The sequence below is a fragment of the Rhipicephalus microplus genome, chromosome 3, assembly GCF_043290135.1.
Source record: "Rhipicephalus microplus isolate Deutch F79 chromosome 3, USDA_Rmic, whole genome shotgun sequence".
Taxonomy (NCBI): domain Eukaryota; kingdom Metazoa; phylum Arthropoda; class Arachnida; order Ixodida; family Ixodidae; genus Rhipicephalus; species Rhipicephalus microplus.
The window spans coordinates 69,137,621-69,160,020 of NC_134702.1; the positions used below are offsets into that span (position 1 = coordinate 69,137,621).

The 22,400-nt window shown below is 47.9% G+C and overlaps 2 protein-coding genes across 7 annotated transcripts in view; both read right to left on the reverse strand.

Annotated features, from left to right (window-relative positions):
* Nucleotides 1–528, reverse strand: part of LOC119173925 (rap1 GTPase-activating protein 1-like) — an 84,349-nt gene extending 83,821 nt beyond the window's left edge. For 5 of the 6 annotated variants that reach the window (XM_037424711.2, XM_075889737.1, XM_075889741.1 and 2 more), the window contains exon 1: nucleotides 240–528. In XM_037424711.2, coding sequence (XP_037280608.2) covers nucleotides 240–246 — 7 coding nt within the window. In that variant the 5' untranslated portion in view covers nucleotides 247–528. The remainder of the gene's footprint in view (nucleotides 1–239) is intronic. The other variant, XM_075889738.1, reaches the window with a different exon arrangement.
* The window catches only part of LOC142802825 (uncharacterized), a 191,073-nt gene continuing 169,158 nt past the window's right edge, over nucleotides 486–22,400 (reverse strand). Inside the window, exon 5 of the mRNA XM_075887876.1 lies at nucleotides 486–701. Coding sequence (XP_075743991.1) covers nucleotides 486–701 — 216 coding nt within the window. The remainder of the gene's footprint in view (nucleotides 702–22,400) is intronic.

The following is a 22,400-nucleotide window of genomic DNA, read 5'->3' on the forward strand; positions in this document are numbered from 1 at the left end:
AAGAAGCGAGAGGGTCATCACCGCCACTCGTGAGTCATAAGGAACTTTTTGCGAACCGACATTTAATGCACGTCGCTAGCTATACCCGCCTCCTGTCGGCCTTTTTTTCATCTTTCGTTTCGCGCACTCGCTGGAGCATGGCGGATCAACGAAAAGAGGGCGCGAAATACGCGGACGATGGAAGGAGATGGCCAAGAGGTTAGGAGACGGAGAGGGAATGATCCTCATCTTTTTCTGACCTGCCATGGAGGAGCAGGATTCATGGGCGACGGCCCTCGCAGCGGCAGGAGGGGTGCTTATTCGTCGTCGCGTCCTCGCAGACCTCGTTCGACTCCGGCGGCCGGGCGACGGATTAGTTCCGGTCGCGTCGCTCCCAGCGCGCTCTTTTGTTTCCGGCGTCCCCGAGCGTCGGCACAGAAGGCGTCGTCGTCAGCGCAGCCGGCGGCGAGCTTCGAGTCGTCGGCATGCCCCGACGACCGGTCGTCCTAGCCGCCTACGCGCGGCGAAGTCGCCGCTGATGCGCTGTCCGGGCTGAACTTCTCCTTTTTCTTTCGACGCTCGTCGGTGCGGGAAACACGAGCAGGAAAAAGAACTGAGAGGAGCGCCGGCGTGTGTTGCCGCCGACGCAGTCGCCGGTTTAAGTAGTGCAGTCCCCGCCTCGTCGCCTTTTCTTCAGTGGTGGCGGTGGTCCGCTCTAAAGCCTGCGTATACAGAAAGAGAGGGGGTACAGACTCGGTGAGACGAATGAAAAGAGGCGTTGATTCGTTCAGCTTAATCGAGAGAATCGCGACCAACGCGTGCGTGCGCGCGCTTTTAGCGCTAGTCTTTTATAGAGAAGGCAACTCGACTACTCTTTCTAGAACTTTTTTTTTTATGTTTACGCGTGCTTGCTGAGGACCGCGTCGCGACAGTCGAGACGGTTGCCCCTAGCACTGGGGGCACGGTGCCTGTGCGAACAATTTCGACAAAGAGGGTCGTGGCACGAAGATGTCGCTTTAATAAAAAAAAAAGACCTTGAAAACTTAATGCGGAAGCTTTTGTGTAGCGTGTCACCTAGAGTTCTCTTTTGTCATTTTATTATTATTATTATTATTATTATTATTATTATTATTATTATTATTCCACCAGCTCTTCCGTATCAATGACGTCATACAAGTTACTCTGTAGAGCCATACGTTGAGTTAACAGTTAGCCCGCCTCTTGACCCGAGGCCAAGTGCTTGACGTTGCCAGTGCCAAGGGCATCTTTTTTGAAGCCGTACCAGACAAAGGAGAGAAAAACTATTCAGTAAAGCCTACTCGTTACAGCACATCGTAACAGGATGAGAGATACTGCTAATATACACTGAGAAATACCATTAATCAATCCATCTTTCCTTATTGTGTCGCCGTTAAGGCCGACCTATGGCAACAAAACATCGCGATAGTTAATACATCAAGGCATATCATACGTTGAAGAACAAAAGTATATTGAAGAGAAGACCAGGACAAAGCAGAAAGGAAAAAAGTCATTTTCTCCAGCTTTTGGTAGGACAGCGCCGTTACTCGGCAAATACATTGCTTAGCACGCAAAGTGAAGCTTTCTTTCGCACAAAATTATCTCAATCAGGTGCTGGACGACGCAGGTGGAAGCGGGCATTCTCGGTTTTCGGCCACTTAACCACGTCGGAGCAGAAACGAATCGCGACTGCTCCAGACGGGTAAATCCGAGCGTGCGACTCCGTTCATCCAGGACTCACACACTAACACAATTCGCGAGAAAAAAAAGAAAGAATAAGTAAAAGAAGAAAGAATGAAGCGTGTAAGGCAGAACAAAACATTGCTTGCGTCCTTTTTGTACGTCACCGACCACGAACACCATCCGGCGTAATCACCGCAACCGATGTTTCGTAACACGGCGTTCAGTGCCCGTCGAAGCTCTTCATATACGGGACACATCGTTTCCTCAGCCCCGCCATACTCGAGCGCAAAAGCGAGTGAACGCAATTAAAGGAGGTGGTTGCATGGGAGGGCGCGTTGCCTGACAACTGCAGCACGCGCACAACACTCCCCTTTACGAGGCGTCCTTACCCGAGGGAAGTAGCGCTGTCACATACATACATTCGTTACATTTCATTAACGCTGCATTCAACATACAACGTAGATTAGTTATCGGTATTGTGAAACACGCAACAAGAGGATGCAGTTCTTGGAACTCCATCAAAAGGCCAGTACATCGAACTTACCTGGAAAACACTTTTTTTTATTTTTGATATAAACCATACACGTAGAACTTTATTTCGAAGAAAACATGGGTTGTGACATTATTTATGTTTCTTCTGATATTTGAATCGGTTTATATTAACAAACATTGCTCTGAGAACTCTAATTTCGTTAATTATGCCGTCATACGTTTATCAATAGAGGAGACAATAAAAGTAAAAGTGTCGTTTTTGAATTTCGCGTCGAAACCATCGCAACAGACGTCACGAATTTCGAAGCATACTTTTTTTTTCAAATCGCGGAGGCACTGGTTGAACTATATTTCCTAAAACTTGGTGTGTTAAATCTATAGCCGAGGCCCGTAGCCAGAGGCCCCCTCCCTCTCCGAAATTCGTATTGAGGTGGTGTTTTACACAGAGAAAATAACAACAATATGAGTGTTTCAAGGTCTTCAACAAAAAACGTCTACCTCTTTTAGAGACCCATGCGAAAACACAGAACCTAGCCACGACGGGCAGCCATTTCTCTGTGCGCTCAAATCGCAGAGAAAGAGTGCAATTCGGCCGGTATCGCGTTGTACGCGGGGTATTCAACGCCACGCAATCGCACGTGCCGGCGCGGACGGACGTGGAAGATGGAAGAGAGACGAGCAGTGGCTGCCGGAGAAGCATCCTGTTACGACGCACTCGCGCGTCCCCGGCGCTCATCCCGTGTCACACGGTCCTCGCGACCACGAAGGCGCGACACATATGGGACCTTCCCCGCTGCGAACGCCATAAGCTGCCGACACGCCGTGTGACATTCATCTGTCTTAGGCCGACGCGCTTTTCTCCCGCATCGTGTCATGATTTTTTCCCCGCAGGGCCCAGTACGACTACGGCTCGTAGCCCCCAGCTACAAGTGAAACACCAGGAGCGAACGCCAAGGGACGTCGCTAGCAATGGTAGATTTCTGGCCTTGTCGATGCGAGGTACACAGTGTTAAATGGAAACGAATGTTTAACAACAAGTACTGTAGCAAAGTCTCCTTAACAGTACTTTTATATTGACCAATTTTACACTGAAAACACCAATGAGGGTTGTTGCACCCGCATAGCGATTGTGATAGCCTTACATGCGATAGCGATAGCCTTACATGCGATAGAGATAGCCTTAAAGCGATAGCCTTACATGCTTCTTCATCAAAGGCAAAATGTGACCATCGGCGTACCGCGTCGGCAGAGTTTTGTGCCAACGTTCGGGACGTCGCTGTGACGTACCTTCACATAATGACGTCATCATATCGCACCGTAGGTTAGTGTCAACGGTTGTCCAATCACAAAGGCAATGCACAACCAGGTAGGGTGCTTCCGACCTTGCAGGCTGGGCGAAACGACATTAAGTGAAGAAAGCTTTCAAAGGGTGGCGGGGCAGCATCAATACAGAAGATGGCTTTAACCTTACAGTCATCTTAATGCATTTAAATAGCGCAGAAACTCAAGGTGAAATGAAGTTTTATTTTTGCGTTATGAATTGCAAGTTGCATCATGAATTGCAAGGTGTATTTTCCGTATTTCCGTGGCATTGGCTCAAGGAAGTTTGCTGAAACTGCATGCTAAGCGTCTCGTCGCGTCAGAAGAAAGTGAATGCTCCACTTTCACTGATTAGAAATCACAAAGGCCCTCGTAGACGCTTGGTAAGCGAAAAGACGGTCGAAAAGAAAATGCGGGTGGCATCGCCGCCTTGAAATTTTCGCACCGGTTCGCCGTTACGTCATAGATTTTTACACAGTCTACTAGGGCCTACGTAATCAGTTATCAGGCGAAAAAAAGTGCTTACACTGCGTTCTAAGGGCCCAAAGCGTTAACATATTGAGTTTCCAAAAACTTCACTTAAGCAACGTTACCAGAACGCCTAAAACGATTTTATGAAAGTGGAGGCCGGCATTGTCTAAAGAAGCTCGTTTTCTGTATACCAGCATGCAATTAACTGACATAATTAAGAGATATGCAATCAACCGACATACAGTTAAGTGAGCGAAAACCAAGAAAAGCTTGGCATAATTTTCTCTCGGCAAATATACTGCCAAGTTCGTGTCATCTTGATGAAATTCACACGCTGAAGTTTCGGCGACACGTTGAAAAACAAAATTTTGAACAGCAGTTTTTCTTCTCGTAATTAACTTATCATCATTATCACCACGTTCTTCGTAATCATTTATTGACCCTCAAATACTCCGTTACATAAGGAAGTAGGGGGTAACAAAGGAACCACATTTTTTGTAACAAAAACCCACAGCGTAACAGCTGCAAGAGAAAACAAGACAACATGACGGCGAAATTAGAGATAATATATTTCAGAACTACTTGCCTGTCTAAACTGATCTGATGTCTTACTTTATAGGGCCCATATTTACGCGCAGTACTTACACGACGGCACGGGATACGGTGGAACTTCTGATCCCGGCTGCGGCGGCTGCATTTCCGATGGAGGCGGAAATGTTGTAGGCCCTTGTGCTGAGATTTGGGTGCACGTTAAAGAACCCCAGGTGGTCGAAATTTCCGGAGCCCTCCACTACGGCGTCTCTCATAATCATATGGTGGTTTGGGGACGTTAAACACCACATATCAATCATCAATCGATACGGTGGAACAGTGGAGCGCTCTTGATTGTGTTTTCTTTCTTGTCACGCGTCTAGTCATGCAACATCTACGCTTAACACTGAATACGCCACCAGGCAAAAGCCCGCCCAAAGTCTGTGCAAACCGATGGTGTGCAACTCCGGGGCTCGCACGCGTGTACCTGAACATCGTCTAGGATCACCAAGAGCGACGCATGTGCGGCTTAATAGTATACGAGTTACACGCATTCAGAATATTGCGGGGGAAACGTGGACTCAAGTAATAGCCGCCAGAGTTCCGGGTTCACTTAGCCCAGACTCGACGTGAAATGTCTATTGGAGGTTTCACTTACGTCGAAATGCGAGCGAGCGCCGTGGTCATGGGATGAAGCGCGGGACGCTGTTTATCAGACGGACAGAATCCCAAAGCCGGCCGCGCTCACTCCATATATGTGAGGATGAATGGAGAAACTTTATTAGCAGTCCTGAGAAACGCGACTATAGCGCACAATGAGCCTCTCCCACGCTGAGACGGGCAGGCTAAGCCTGACTCTATATATTTCTGCAGTCCCGAGAGAATCAAACAAAGCCGTCGGATTAGTTAAGAGGCGAACTTAATCGGAAGCGCTTTTTCGAATGAAAAGCTATAGAGATGTTCGCCTGGCTGGCAAACTGGGGAAACTAATTTATGTGTTCGTCGGAAACTGAATTTCTCTGTTTCTCTCTTTCTCTGAGGGCGTGTGCAAGTGTGCGTGCGCATGTGCATGCGTGTGTCTGTGTGTGAGAGCGCATATCTCTGAACAGGTATCTCTGAGCGGTATCTGAACAGGTGCGTGCGTGTGTGTGTGTGGGTGTGAGCACATATCTCTGAACAGCAATGTTAATACATTGCGAAAATCGCCAAGATACAAATCACCCCTGATATTTGTTAATACATTTCGCATGAGTCTCTGCATACATGACTGATCAACAACTTTGTATGCCGTATAGACTGTTCTCGTCGATAACGTAGTTTTATTAGCTGAACACTTACGTACATACATTATACCACGTATATATATATATATATATATATATATATATATATATATATATATATATATATATATATATATATATATATATATATATATATATATATATATATATATATATATATATATATATATATATATATATATATATATATATATATATATATATATGTATATAACACAACCTCTATTGTAACAACGAAGAAAAGCAAACTCAAGAGGCTCGAATATCTGGAGTTCTGACAGCCCGAAGTAAAAGCCCATATCAGTTTTCACAGTCAACACAGTATATGGCGCAAGCTGCCATTCAAAGTATAGACGCCCTTTCTCTTTCCACTTACCATGGCCATGGCCGCGGCCGGAATTATATTAGCAGCGTACTGCTCACAACTGTCGCGTACACGCCAAGCGCCGCATGCGTGCCGTCATTGAGACTGCAGCATATACAATCTCGTTAACATGGCATGCAAAAAGTGTTTACTATTACTTAAGCGCCATAGCTATTAGGCGTTGCAGGCCTGTGTATACGCGCATGTGTGCGCGGATGAGTAGAGTATGCGGGCGACGGACAAAAGGCGCAGTATAATGTGCACGAAGGTGGACTAAAGCACGTTACGGCCGACGGGCCGGCCACCCTAATGAGAAGGGCCGTCACCATAAACACAGCGGCCGAAGTATGAGCTCAGCAGTGACGTCACGTAGATGATCGTTAGTGCGGCGGCCTGTTCTAAAACCTCGATTCGACAGTATACTCTTGATAGCGGGCAATGATTTATTGAGTGTATTAGGTTTTCTCGTGTTATAGTGTCATTACAATATAGACGAACCATTGAGCCAAGGCGTCCGCAGTAAAATGACATCATTCAATCGCAAGTGGTCTCAAAGCTAAATTTCATCACTTTTTTCTAACTATACCGCTACATTTGAACAAAACTGACAGAAGGACTTCGCTGCGTTGCCATCGTCTTTATGAGTTGATGACTTCTTGCCGATGGAACATGCGAAACGGCAGCTTTGCGAGTTCAGTCTCAATTTTACTCAACATACGTCTTTCGTATAGTCGAACGCGTTTGAGTTGAAATGCTCTGTTTTGCAGTCGTGGGCTTCACTCGGCTTATGGGCTTTTAGAACGAAGCAACAACATCAACTTTCTGTACAACGTCAGCAAATACCCCGTAATCCTGCGCCTGTAACTGTCCAGGGTTGGCATTGCCGCATGTCTGACTGCTTCTATCGGCTATATACGGCTCGGTAGCAGTGGTTGCAATGAGACAGTCCACTTAGTGGAATCTTACAATGTACTACTTCAGACCTGAGTCTCCATACGCACACAAAATAATAACCCCGTGGTATTCCTGAAAACCGTCGCCCAAAGCTTGAGTACGCGTCCGCTATATGGGATCCCGTGCAGCAAAATTTAATTAACGCGTTAGAATCTGTTCAGAACCGCTCAGTTCGGTTCATTTGTTCTAATTATTCCCGTACTGCTAGCATATCAGAAATGAAATCTAACCTTGACCTACCCAATTTAACTGTCCGGAGAAAACTGGCGCGACTGCATTTTTTTCATAAGATATTTTTTCACAATCCATCAATGAAGCGAGACCTCATTTCACAACCGTCATACCACTCATCGCGCATTGATCATCAGCATAAGGTTGCCATTCCGTTTTGCCGCACCAAATTCTTTTCAGCAGCCTTCTTACCGAAAACAGCCGCCGATTGGAACCACCTTCCCTCTTCCGTGGTATCAATAACAGACCCTTTGTTATTCAAGACTGCAATTTCTCAGCAATGCTTGTAACTATACGCAGTTTCCACTATCTATCTTTGTCTTGTATGTGCTTGAATTCTTATACATTTTTAGTTGACTTATGTTGCCTTCCTGATTTGCGCATCTGATACTTGTTTCTTTATTTTGTCTTTTTTTCTTGTGTGTTATATATGTTGTACCCACCCCCTCTGTAATGCCCTACGGGCCCTGAGGGTATTCTAATAAATAAATAAATAAATCGTGACACTTTTTAACAGTGAAAGCGCCCCTAAAATTTTTTGCAGACCTTTTAGCCAACGTCACGAAGAGAACAGGCGAAAGCGTATACATTTTCACGATAAACTCATTAAATTACCTATACATACTGAGGAAAGTGCATTCTCTCCGCACCCCCTCCCCCTCTCCTTTTCTTCGGGGATCCCTGCACCTGACGCTTCCTTGCATGATACCTATGACAAAGCGGTGACATCACGTAATGACGTCGTCATCGCAATTATGACTGCCTGTCAAGCTGTCATGGTGACATTAGAAATTTTGGTGAGCGGTACGTGGCGTCTCGTTGCCTTCACATCGTCATAGCACTCATAACGTTATCTTGTTGCGTGACATTATTGATGACGGCACGTGACACTCTACCCATGGAGGTCTCGTGATGTATCACCATGTCTCTAAATCTCGCAGTGCCTTTGTACATCTTACAAAACGACGTCAGGCATCACAAAATCTCTACGCTCATTAGATATATAAAGCTTCCGCCTTAATAAAATTCTGAAATGTTAGCATTCTGCATTGCCATTATAGATATCAAAAGTTTTGCGACTTCGTAAAGGGTATGTTTTGCGACAGCATGTCTGTTCCTGCTTCATGCACATGTGACCCCCCCGATTCCTTTCGACAGCTCAGCGATGCATGGAGACTGAACACCAGGCGGCGTTCACGCATTCACGTCAGACTTTTCATTATCACGCCTGATTTTTGTTCCTCTACGTTCCCGCAGTTACCGTCGTATATACCCGCGGAAACATAAACATCCGCCGCCTACACAGTCATAATCGGACGCGTTGCAAATTACGGGCTACAGTGATTCCCGCGTCACGCACCACCTGTCCGCCGTCATTGCTGCGTTATCCTTTTCCCCGTACTGCACAGAGCTTTTCGAACTTCGAAACTAAGCGACGCCACTCCCAACCTACAAATTTGCTATGACGCGCCGGGCTTCAATGACGACTCTCTCGAAACACTACACACTTAACGCCAGTACGTCATAACTTTGTCCCGTATTTTAAGCATGCTCTGCTCTTCCCTGCAGCCTATGCAACTAGTTGGCTGTCCCAGTTTTACGCGCGGTTCCCACTAGGATGACACAGGAGTAGCGAGGAGGGGGGGAGGGGGGGAAAATCTACGGCTGTCGCGTTCGGCGAAGAACGCGTACGGCATCACACAGATCCTGTCACCGCCAAGAGCCGACAGGGGGCTGAAACCCACCGATGCGTGTGCACCGAAAATGGCATGCGCGCAAGCGAAACGCTGATCCCTATCCCCGTGGGATAGAGATACCTGGTTGCCCTTTTCCCTTTTAATATCCCGTGGGATGCGTCGAAGAGGATTATGCGACACCCCTTTCAAGCTATATATATATAGACGAGTCGGTTTAGAAATGAAGCTTCGGCCGACTGGGAAGCTGTAGAAGTGAAAAGGGAGAAAATATCTTCGCTCGGGGAGCTTTTTCTCGGATCACCGATTGGAGCAAAGTACACTATAGGCTGAGCTTCGGGAGAGGTGCAAGTGCTGGCCCAAAAAAAAGACGCATAAATGCTCGACCATATAGACTGGCTACCTCCATGGGGACTTATAAGACGGGCCTGTTGACTTCGGCTGTCGCCATACAGAGAGCCTTTGCAAAAGGCGAGGAACGCTGGCGCGAATACATATTATAGAGTCCAGCGAATGACTGGCCTTTGTATGATTGTGTATGACGGCTTTGCTTTTACGTGGGCGAGTCTCCATAGCAACAGCGTGCGTCCGTGTCATCGTCACGCTTTACAGAAAAATAAGAGATGTCCACTCTTATCTTTATTGCTTACTTTATGTATGTGTGTATCCATGTATGTATGTATGTATGTATGTATGTATGTATGTATGTATGTATGTATGTATGTATGTATGTATGTATGTATGTATGTATGTATGTATGTATGTATGTATGTATGTATGTATGTATGTATGTATGTATGCATGTATGTATGCATGTATGTATGCATGTATGTATGCATGTATGCATGTATGTATGTATGCATGTATGTATGCATGTATGTATGCATGTATGTATGCATGTATGCATGTATGTATGTATGTATGTATGTATGTATGTATGTATGTATGCATGTATGCATGTATGTATGTATGTATGTATGTATGTATGTATGTATGTATGTATGTATGTATGTATGTATGTATGTATGCATGCATGCATGTATGCATGTATGTATGCATGCATGCATGCATGCATGTATGTATGTATGCATGTATGTATGCATGTATGTATGTATGCATGCATGCATGCATGCATGTATGTATGTATGTATGTATGCATGCATGCATGCATGCATGCATGCATGCATGTATGTATGTATGTATGTATGTATGTATGTATGCATGTATGTATGTATGTATGTATGTATGTATGTATGTATGTAGGCATGCATGCATGCATGTATGCATGTATGTATGTATGTAGGCATGCATGCATGCATGCATGCATGTATGTATGTATGCATGCATGCATGCATGTATGTATGTATGTATGTATGCATGTATGTATGTATGCATGCATGTATGCATGCATATATGTATGTATGCATGTATGTATGCATGTATGCATGTATGCATGTATGTATGCATGTATGTATGTATGTATGTATGTATGTATGTATGCATGTATGCATGTATGTATGTATGTATGTATGTATGCATGTATGTAAGTATGTATGCATGCATGCATGCATGCATGCATGCATGTATGTATGTATGTATGTATGTATGTATGTATGTATGTATGTATGCATGTATGCATGTATGCATGTATGTATGTATGTATGCATGTATGTATGTATGTATGTATGTATGTACGGTACATACGAGCAAGCTTGTTTTTCTAGAAGCAGGAAAGCTGTGTTTCCCCTAATGCCTTATGTCATGTTTCAATCAGCAGTTACCGCACACAGCACACGCATCAACCTTCTATACTAAGGGTAGAGCTATTCTATATACGTGCAGCGCGTATACAGGCCTCGTACGCAAACTCTGCGGAGAAGGAGTGCATCTTCTCGAATCCTGTCGGTGTCCCGCACACCGTATATCCTTGATGAGCAACGGAAACGGCCGTTTTACGCCACCCGTGGCGCACACGTCGCATCTCTCCGACGTGTCCGGGGGGGCACGACGCGTGTCGAGCGGAAATATTTCATTTTATGCTCCCCGGTCGACTCCGCGTGCGAGAAAGCTTATCTGTAAATACGATGCACACCTTACGCACACCCACTTTATTTCGCCTCAGGACATCACATGCAGCACCTGCTACCCATCTCCGGAAAGAAGTGTAAAGAAGTGTGAATAAGAAGCGCGAAAGTGGCGAGGACACACTTCTTACACAAATACAGTCGTCGAAAGACCTGGCCTCGGGGTGAAACGTTCGTATACCATTCTATCGTCACGTACGACTCGTCGCGCGCCAAGTCATTTCTATAAATATATACAGCTTATGCATGTATACCTGTACAAACACACTCAAGAAGTTTGAGCATATGTACTTCTTGTGGTGTCTCGTTGTTATGTTACCATTTTAAAATTGAGTGATTTATTATTGATTGATATGTGGGGTGTATAACGTCCCCGAACCACCATATGGTTATGAGAGACGCCATCGTGGAGGACGTATTTTGTTTGCCCCTCCCATTTCTCCCTGCTTATCTTCCAGCTCTTTCGTCGGGACGAGAGAAGAGAGGATGCGACTGCAGTGCGTGACAAATCTTCGTAACTCCGCTCGTACTGGACGCATTCTTAAAATTTTCGCGGCACTGAATTTTTGAGGCAATAAGCTCGATTGATTTGATTGATTGATATGTGGGGTTTAACGTCCCAAAACCACGATATGATTATGAGGGACGCCGTAGCGGAGGGCTCCGGAAATTTTGACCACCTGGTTTTCTTTAACGTGCACCCAAATATGAGCGCACGGGCCTACAACATTTCCGCCTACTTAGGAAACGCAGCCGCCGCAGCCGGGATTCGATCCCGCTACCTGCGGGTCAGCAGCCGAGTACCTTAGCCACTAGACCACCGCGGTGGGGCAGGCAATAAGCTCTTCCAGTTAATTAGTTCCATGGTTACTAAAAAAAGTCGCAGCTTTGCCGCAAAGGCGAAATAATGAACGCGATAGCAACAATTTGAAAGGTCACGCGCAAAATGGAAAGCAGATCAAAACGTGCCTCGCGTTTTTTGCGCACAAATTACGCACGAAACGTACTCACAGGTATACGGATGCACGCGAATAAGCGTCTCATCTGATACTTCGCTGAGTCTGAAAAGCACGCGCTTTTTGGCGAACGGAGACTGCAATGATAGCAAAGATCTTTGTGCACCCGGTAACTACAGCAGAATCGTTCCACGTAAAGCCCGAGGCCAGCCAAAGCGTACAATCCTCCCCTCCTCGCCACCGCGAGATAAGGGCGCGCGAGGGAGCGTCGCTCCCCTTTTCTAAGCCGGGCAAAGTACGCGTAGAAGATTAGAGCAGGCGCCGCTGAGCGATGTGGCAACGTGCGCTCATTGCGCCATCTTTCTGGTAATGTCAAAAACACAGCAGCGGTAAGTGGTACACATAAATAGCTTGCCATTTGAATGGAGAAGAACGTTCTCTGGGGTGGCTCAGTGGTTAACGCTTCACTTTCACGACGCAGAGGTCCCACGTTTGATTCCGCGCACCGAAATGCTTTATTCAGAGTTTTTTCTTTGTTGCGTTTTCATATATATAGATACGTATAAATATACGGTGCATGACATCAACGCCGACGTCGACGCCGGCGGAAAAATCCAGCCAAGAGTGTTCATATACTTGCTATCCCAATAAAACGCGTTTCAGAGCCCCTTTAAAGAGCGTAGACCAAAAACAGCGCCTGGCGCTATGACGTCCCCACGTGTCGCCCAGCAACCACATGACGCAGCTGTGCCTCGTTTCGGATAAAACGTCAACCGTATCATTGCGTCACTGTGGACTAGAGAACGATAAAGAAAGAAGTAGGAAGAGAAAGAAGCAGAGAAACAAAAGAAGCAGAGGGTGTGAGAGAGAAAAAAAGAATGAAGGCAAGAAAATAGAGCGAGAGAGAAAGAGAAAGCATAGCAAAATCTTGTATAGTACAGCATAGCATGGGTTGGGAAACGGAAGAGGGGGTGAGCAGGAACGTAAAGAAGAGGGTAGAGCCTGCATAGCTACGGTATAGCAAGGGGCAGGCAACTAGGTGAGGATGAGTAGTTATGTAAGGTTGAGGAGGAGGGTAAAAAGGGGAGAGGAACGTGTTGCAGTACCATATATAGCAGTGTAATCAATGTAGCGATTCGGACGAGATGGTAAAGCTTCTTTATAATACAGCGCGCGCACACTGTATAGTATAATACCGCATATATAGTATGGTACTGTAAGGGGGCGCGAAAAGAGAAGTCAGGGGGCAGAGCAGTCGTGTGAAGGCAAGGAGGAGAGTACGAAAGAGGGAAGAGAGTGAACCTTAGCAGAGATATGTTTGTATGGAACAGACAGTTATGTAACCGTTAATTGCTATAAACGACCTCTACGAAAAAAAAAGCAATGTAAGTTCAGTGATAAGGTCGAATTTTCGGACACGCTTGGAAATTCCGATGCTTCCACGGGACAACCAGAAGCCCCATAGGCAACGTCAAGTGTTTTGAGCACTGAAAGTTTTCGAAGTCGCAACTTTTTACTCAAACTGTATTCCAGAAAGTACAACAAAAGAAGCCACCCCTGCTGCCGCGCCCAAGTGGCTTTCACAAGTTAGCTTTGCCACAGTGCTGACTCCTCATGCAAAAAAGCATACCACCAATCCGAAGGGGCGCCAGGGGACGTTGGAGCTGCGGGCGGCGGTTCAGCAGCTTCATTTTTCTTCTTCTTTATTTTTGTTTTAGGAATCTCCATTTCATTTAAATTCAGCACGGAGTCCCAATAGGCAGAAATTATTGTTATTACAAATGATGCGGCATGCGGACATTGTAGTAGGCGAAGTAGTTCACCGTAAAAAGAAAAAAGAAACATAACGGTGTTCACGGTGCAGCGGCTTTTCATTGTTATAAACCATTATACTGTTAACGACGGTGTCGTTAAAAGTGGGAACAAAGTGAGGATGAGGAGTGAAAAGAGAGGGTAAATCATAGTATAGTGCTGTATACAGCATGCAAAACCGCAGCCCGAGACATGAGTCTGGCTCGTTAATAAGCGCGTTACTTCATAAGTGCAAACTAAACAGAGAAAATCTTCATACTGCGCCGACATAAAGTGGACAAGTAGTACTTCCACGACATTCTTCTCTATGGGACGTCTCCGGGAACACATAGAAGTTACTACAGATTTCGCAAGTGGCTGAACGCTCTACCACGTGAAAGGGAAAGTGACGGAAGACAACTAACTACCCGTTCGTAGCATCATGCCACAAGGATACTCTACCGCATGATTTAAAGTACTCCAGCACATGATCTGGGAACGTAACACGTATTCACAAGCAATACTAAATCAATAACGAACCAATCCGATCTCCACAGTCGACAAGCCCGAATTCCGTGCATCAGCTACCGCTGGTGAACAAGTCTAGGCTCAAGCTCACGGCTGCTTGGACTAACGTGACCACTCACCTCCACTCGTAAACAGCCTTGGAAGAATCTGAAAATAAAGTTTCGTTTTCCCACACACTTCTTTTTCCACCTGCAACTTGGAAAGCAAACATGACAGAGCGCTCTGAAGAGTGACACCGAGTCCACGGATATTTGCGATGTATACGTGATGTTCCAAAAATGTTTATGCATTGAACTCTGGCAGATGAAAGTTTGTTACCGATAACCAAGAGCTTCAAGAACGATTATCTCAAACCCACGTGGATTAAGGACTGTTGACGGAACAGGTGCACGTGAACGTACCTCTAAAGAAAAGGGCGGGGGAGACAACAACGCCAGATATTACACGAGTTACACGTTCAGCGCACCGAAGAACACGAAACACTGATCTTTAGGCAATAACAAGTTGCTTATTCTCGAGCCTACATAAGCTTTTCCTTTGTTTTCCTTCTTTTCGTACATTTTGTTTTATTTTTTCATTTTTTTGCCCGTGCAACCCCAACGATACAAGGTGGAACTACACCTTGTTTTAGATGATTCACACACACACACACACACACACACACACACACACACACACACACACACACACACACACACACACACACACACACACACACACACACACGCACGCACGCACACGCACACACACACACACACACACACACACACACACACACACACACACACACACACCTATGTGCTGATCGAACGCTATTAAAGCCTCCCAACGCCGGGACGCGATCACACATCGATAGAACGTCACCGGCCCGTTGAGGAACGTTACCAGGTTTTGTTTGACTCGCGACAAAAGAGGGCGCACGCGGGGGCCTGTCAAACGGACCCGTACGCGGCACATAGGTTGGTTTATACTTATACTACTTCCTTTTCTCTTTTCAGATTGATTAACTCGTCTGTCCGCTAGCATGATGAATACATTATAGGAGTTTCGGCGTCGCCCGTCTTCTGTGTCCCCACAATCAACGGCTGCCTGTGCATGCAAGCCACGCCTCTCACGTGCAAACACTCGCATCGCCGCTGTTTGCAGAACCAACTCTTCTTAATCAAAGGCCATCGCCAAACAACTCACGCACGCTAATGCGGGCTGCTTGGCCCCATGCTGAAAATTCCGTGCAGTAGTTGAGAGAGCTGCCTTGCAAACCACGTACTTAACTCGTGCCCTATCTCACTAGCGTAAATGAACTGCTGCTCTTTAGTGCACTCCGATTCAGCAACCATGAAATAATTGTCAGCACTTTCACCACCACTTAGATCCGCGCTTTGAAGGCATGCCTGTACAAGTGAGTGCATAAAAGGCATGCCCACGGGGAGAATGAAAGGGGGAGGGGGTGGCCCCTCTAGCAGCGCCCCCTCCCCCACCCTCTAAGAATATGGTAAGCCAGTGCACGCATATGAATGCATATACTACTGTACGAAGCAATGACGCGAAGCGACGGTTTAGCCACGCATGTCGACAAAGCCAACATGAAAATATTCATCAATGTGTTCGTCAAAATGACTTTTACTGGAATGGTTGTCCAGAGAAAATTTATACCACTTCTCACGATGGAGTGTTTTCATCGAAATGGTTCACACTGGACTGGTTGCCTAGAGCAAATTTATACCAATTCTCACGACGGTCACGCCTAGCGGGAGCGGCCGGCCAATTACAAAGAGATACGAACGAAAAGCTTAGCGAATCGGTGCCCACAGCACATGCCGTGCCTTTGCACTCGTGGCACAAACGGATACGCACACTTTCGCTTGATGGCCACGTTGCCTCCGGTGCTGCTATTAGTAACCACTGCAGCTAGACACCTTGCCGGTAAAGCTCAGGCAAATCCCTATTAGTACGAATTAGAGATATTTACTCGCGCATTTTGATGTACATGCTCCTTCTTTTCAGAGAGGTCGCAAGGAAAGACACGAAACAAAAAACGGATAACGCCATACGAGCAAAAACATTAATTTTTCTTTTACTCACATCTCGCTTCAGCGTAAGCCCACGGAAGCATTTCACTTGTGATGACGTTTACTGAACCGGAGAAGTCGCAACGATGTCGCAACGAAAAATGGCCGTACGACAAGCCTCGCAAAGGCGGCCTAGGTTCTCGTGCAATCAGAGCACGGGGTTTTTCCTTCTCTTTGGAAGGCGCATACACGTTAGTGCGTATGCTCCACTACAATACCCCCCGGGTTGAAGAGTAGCCATCCTGGCGACTCAGGGAGTAGGCACAATGAGGGGGTCGTAGTAGGGCTTGAGACGGTCGACGTGTACAGTCTCGCGTCCTCGACGGCGCAAATCTGGCGATTGTGTTAGGGGCTCGATGATGTAATTCACCGGCGAGGTTGCATCAATGACACGGTATGGACCATGGTACCGGGCCAGAAGTTTAGAAGACAGGCCAGGAACGTGCGGGGGCACCCAAAGCCACACGAGGGAGCCAGTACGAAACGTAGGCGCTATGTGATGAGCGTCATCATGTCGGGTTTTTTGTAGACCTTGAGCCTCACTTGTCATAGACCGAGCCAACTGACGGCAGTCTTCAGCGTATCTGGCGACTTCCGAAAGCGGGGAGCACTCCGATGCATCAGGGCGGTACGGGAGTATGGTGTCGAGTGGGTGGGATGGTTCGCGGCCGTACAACAGAAAGAACGGGGAAAAACCGGTAGTCGCTTGCGTCGCGGTGTTGTAAGCGAAGGTAACAAAAGGCAAGGCAGCGTCCCAGTTAGTGTGGTCGGAGGAGGTGTACATCCTCAGCATGTCGCCAAGTGTGCGGTTGAACCGTTCAGTGAGACCATTCGTCTGTGGATGGTATGCGGTAGATTTCCGGTGGATGATGTTGCATTCAGCGAGAATAGCTTGGATGACCTCCGACAGGAACACTCGACCCCTATCACTGAGTAATTCCCGTGGAGCCCCATGGCGGAGAATGAAGCTGCGCAGAATGAAGAGTGCAACTTCATGGGCGGTCGCTGCCGGTAGAGCTGCAGTCTCAGCGTAGCGTGTCAGATGATCGACGCCGACAATAATCCACCGGTTTCCAGAGCGACTATATGGGAGGGGGCCATAGAGGTCTATACCCACGCGGTCGAATGGGCGAGCCGGGCACGGGAGCGGCTGTAACGTGCCAGTAAGGTGCCGCGGAGGTGTCTTGTTCTGTTGGCAAGTGGTGCAAGACTGAACGTATTTCTGCACAAAGCGATACATTCCTCGCCAGTAATATCGTTGGCGCAGCCGTTCATAGGTTTTCAGGACACCTGCGTGAGCACTTTGAGGGTCTGCATGGAAATTCATGCAGATGTCAGAGCGCATATGAGTTGGGACAGCAAGGAGCCACTTCCGACCACCAGGCATGTAGTTGCGGCGGTACAGAATGCTGTCTCGCACGGAAAAGTGGGCTGCTTGTCGGCGTAGCGCTCTCGTGGAAGGGACAGCAGACGGATCGGTAAGGTAGTCGAGTAACAATGCAAGGTATGCATCTTTACGCTGCTCCGAAAGCATGTCAGTGGTGTCTATTGGTGACAAGGTGGTAAAAACTGGTGACAGAGAAGCCACATCTGGGGTTAATGGCGATCGCGAAAGTGCATCGGCATCCGCATGCTTGCGACCGGAACGATATACTACACGGATGTCGTATTCTTGCAATCGAAGTGCCCAACGTCCCAGGCGTCCGGACGGGTCTTTCAATGTGGACAGCCAACATAGAGCGTGGTGGTCTGTGACCACGTCGAAAGGGCGGCCGTAAAGGTACGGGCGAAACTTCGTCAAGGCCCAGATTATGGCCAAACACTCCTTCTCTGTCACGGAGTAATTCAATTCAGCCTTCTTGAGAGCGCGACTTGCATAGGCGACTACGTATTCGGCTTGGGTGCCTTTCCGTTGTGCCAAAACTGCACCAAGACCGATGCCACTTGCATCGGTGTGAATTTCTGTGGCAGCAGCGGGGTCGTAGTGACGAAGAATGGGTGGTGAGGTCAGCAGGCAGCGCAGCTGCCGAAATGCGTCGTCACATGCAGGTGACCATGCAGATATACCTTTGCTGTTGGAAAGCAGACTCGTGAGAGGTGCGATGATGGACGCGAAGTTGTGCACGAAGCGACGAAAGTAGGAGCAGAGACCGATGAAACTTCTTAGGGCTTTCAGTGATGTGGGCAACGGGAAGTCAGCGACAGCCCGAAGCTTTTCGGGATCCGGAAGAACACCGTCTCTTGTGATGACATGTCCCAAGATGGTTAGTTTTCGTGCTGCGAAATGGCACTTCTTGGAGTTAAGTTGTAGGCCCGCAGAAGTTAGACACGTCAGAATCTCGTGGAGGCGAACAAGATGTGTCGGGAAATCAGACGAAAAGACTACGATGTCGTCCAGGTAACACAAGCAAGTTTTCCACTTATGGGCACGCAAGATGGTATCGATCATGCGCTCAAATGTGGCAGGTGCGTTGCAGAGCCCAAATGGCATCACTTTGAACTCATATAGGCCATCTGGCGTTACAAAGGCTGTTTTAGGGCGATCACATTCAGCCATTGGCACCTGCCAATACCCAGAACGCAGATCCAAGGATGTAAAGTACTCGGTGCCTTGTAAACAGTCAAGAGCATCGTCTATTCGTGGTAGCGGGTAGACATCTTTCTTCGTAATCTTGTTTAAGCGGCGATAGTCCACGCAAAATCGAACGGTGCCATCTTTTTTCTTTACGAGAACCACAGGTGATGACCAAGCGCTTTGAGAAGGCTGTATCACTCCACGTTTAAGCATGTCGTCTACTTGCTCCGTAATGACGCGGCGCTCTTCGGCGGAAACGCGGTAAGGACGCTGTCGCAGAGGCGAATGTGAGCCGGTGTCAATAGTATGAGTGATAGTCGTGGTGCGGCCCAAAGCAGGTTCTTGAAAGTCGAAAGAAGAGCGAAACTTGTTAAGGAGAGCAACAAGTTGGCGGCGATGCGAGAGGGGAAGGTCTGCGTCAATAGCATTGTCGAAGGGTGACAAACTTGATGGCTCAGACGCATCAGTTATTGCGGCAATCTGACATGGCGTTTCGTCGGGAAGAATAATATCATCGATATGGTCGACAGGTTGCACATATCCCAACGTTTCACCACGAAGTAAGCCAATGGGGTAGTTGCAGTGGTTGGTAACCAGCATTACGGTTAAACCAGACGCAATTGTAAGAACGGCAAATGGGAGAACGATGCCCTTGCGTTCAGTAAAAACAGGAGATGGCGTAAACACCACCGTGGCGTCAGGTTGCGCCACACATGAAAGGCTTATAGGGACCGAAGCTTCCGGGGGCAAGGTGATGTCGTCGTCAGCGATGAGTTTGCAGAGCCGAGGCGACTGGTCGGGTGGTGGAAATTCATATGTTGGCACAAGGGACACTTCGGCACGGGAACAATCGATGATAGCTTCATGACGTGATAAGAAATCCCAACCGAGGATAAGGTCATGAGAGCAAGATGGCAGAACAAAAAACTGTACGACGTACAAAACGTCTTGGATGACGACGCGCGCCGTACACAGAGCCGAGGGATGAATGCGTTGCGCGCTAGCCGTGGACAGCACCATGCCACAGAGAGATGTGGTCACTTTCTTCAGTTTCCGACAAAATTTGGCGTCCATCACAGAAACGGCGGCCCCGGTATCAATTAACGCTAATGTGGCGACTCCCTCAACATCGACATCAACAACATTTTGTGGCGAAAACGGAGGCCTTGGGAATTGCGCACAAGGTGCAGTTCTTGCCTCCGGAACTGCACTGATTAGTTTCCCTCCTCAGGAGGTGGTCGACGACGCATAGGCGATGGCGATCGGCGACGAGGGGATGGGAAACGAGCAGTCGATGGGCGGCGATCCGAGTCTGAGTGCCTCTGTTCATATGCAGATGCGCTGGCCTGCTGCGGCACGTAGGTAGCAGTTCCGAAGTATGCGTTTGCAGGTGTGGGGCGACGGCGGCAGAAGCGTGCAATGTGGCCAGCGATGCCACAGGCGAAGCAGATAGGACGGTTGTCATGGGTGCGCCACTCATTAGATCGACGGAAAAAGCGAGGTGAGGGCCTGTAAACTGGAGGCGAGGCCGGAGGAGGTGGAGCTGATAAGGCGACTGGATGTGGTGGGGGCCGCGCGACCACAGCTGCGTAGCTGAGAGGTGAAGGTGGTGCAGGTGGTGCGTAGCCGACAGCTGAGAGATTAGGTGCTGCTGAAGTGCATGCGTAAGGGGCCTGCACTGTAGGGAGGACATCACAAATTTCAGTGCGTATGGCCTGCTGCAGTGTCGAAGGCAGGCTTGCGGTGGGCGCGTCACTATGCGGCAGCAGGGAGAGCTGTCGGGCGACTTCCTCCCTGATGAAGTCTTTGATCTGGTGTGACAAACTTTCTTGGCAACCGTTGGCATTTGTGAGTGCGACGGCCGAGATCGAATCCGGCGGTGGGACACTCTGTCGGGCGATGGAACGCTGACGGCGCAATTCATCAAAGCTCTGGCAGAGGCTTACGAGGATGGCCACCGTGTTCGGGCTTTTCGCTAGCAGCATCTGGAATGCGCCATCCTCGATGCCCTTGAGAATCTGCCGAATTTTCTCTTCTTCGGGCATAGATGGATTCACACGCTTGCAGAGGTCGAGCACGTCCTCTATGTAACTGGTAAATGTCTCGCCAGGCTGCTGGGCTCGGTGGCGCAGGCGCTGTTCAGCGCGGAGCTTGCGGACCTCTGGTCGGCCGAACGCTTCAGTGACGAGTGTCTTAAAGGAGGACCAGTTGGTGATGGCGGTTTCGCGGTTTGTAAACCAAAGTTTTGCTACGTCTGCCAAGTAAAAGATAACGTAGGCGAGCTTAGAATCGTTGTCCCACTTGTTGCTGGCGCTTACGCGTCCGTACAAAGAGAGCCAGTCTTCGACGTCTTGCTCACCACTGCCGCTGAAGATTGGTGGGTCCCGTTGGCGAGTAGCGCCGGGGCAGGTAGACGGGACAGCCGGTGGTGCTGGCTGGGCTGGGATGGGCTGGTTGGCGACTGCGTCAGTCATGTTTTGCAGTGGTCTCTCGGGCAACTTGCGAGAGCGGAGCTCCAGGTCTGCTTGGGGATCTCAGCAGCCTCCACCAAATGTGATGACGTTTATTGAACCGGAGAAGTCGCAACGATGTCGCAACGAAAAATGGCCGTACGACAAGCCTCGCAAAGGCGGCCTAGGTTCTCGTGCAATCAGAGCACGGGGTTTTTCCTTCTCATTGGAAGGCGCATACACGTTAGTGCGTATGCTCCACTACACACTCTATTATGCGCACTTATTTCAACAACCTTCATTTATTACCTATCTGCACGCGGTTGTATTACAAAGTACGGAAAGCAGATATATGAACACGGAAAAACAACGTATAGACAAAGGATGGCCCATATTTCAATTAGAGAGAAGGTTGCCTCTATAGCTGCGGACATCCTGTACGCTCGCATATATATGTAGGGAATTTAGTTGCTTGCATTGTTGATGGTTTTAACTTCCCCTTTTGGCTCTTTTTGAGCATAAGGGCATTAAGTACGCAGAAGATCACCAGCTGATCATGAATGGAACATGAACAGCTGGTGGTCTTTTTGAACAGCCTCACCATGGCCTCACCCGTCGTATTCACACGTTCATTGTTGCTTAATAAAGTACAGCTGCTCAACGACGATACCACAACAATGCTTAATCTTGAATGTGGACAAAATGGTAGCTTCGTGAACCGTTTTGTACTTGCAGTTTAAAACTTCATTGATATTTTCTCTTCCAGGAGAGGACAAAGGCACAATATGGACTCTTGTTAACATGAAGGGGCATGCGCATGCCACCGTACGAGACAGCCCACTTCAACTTGCCAACCAGCCCTCAATGCGTAAGCACATCCCCTTCTTTGTATTGTTTCGACTCTCG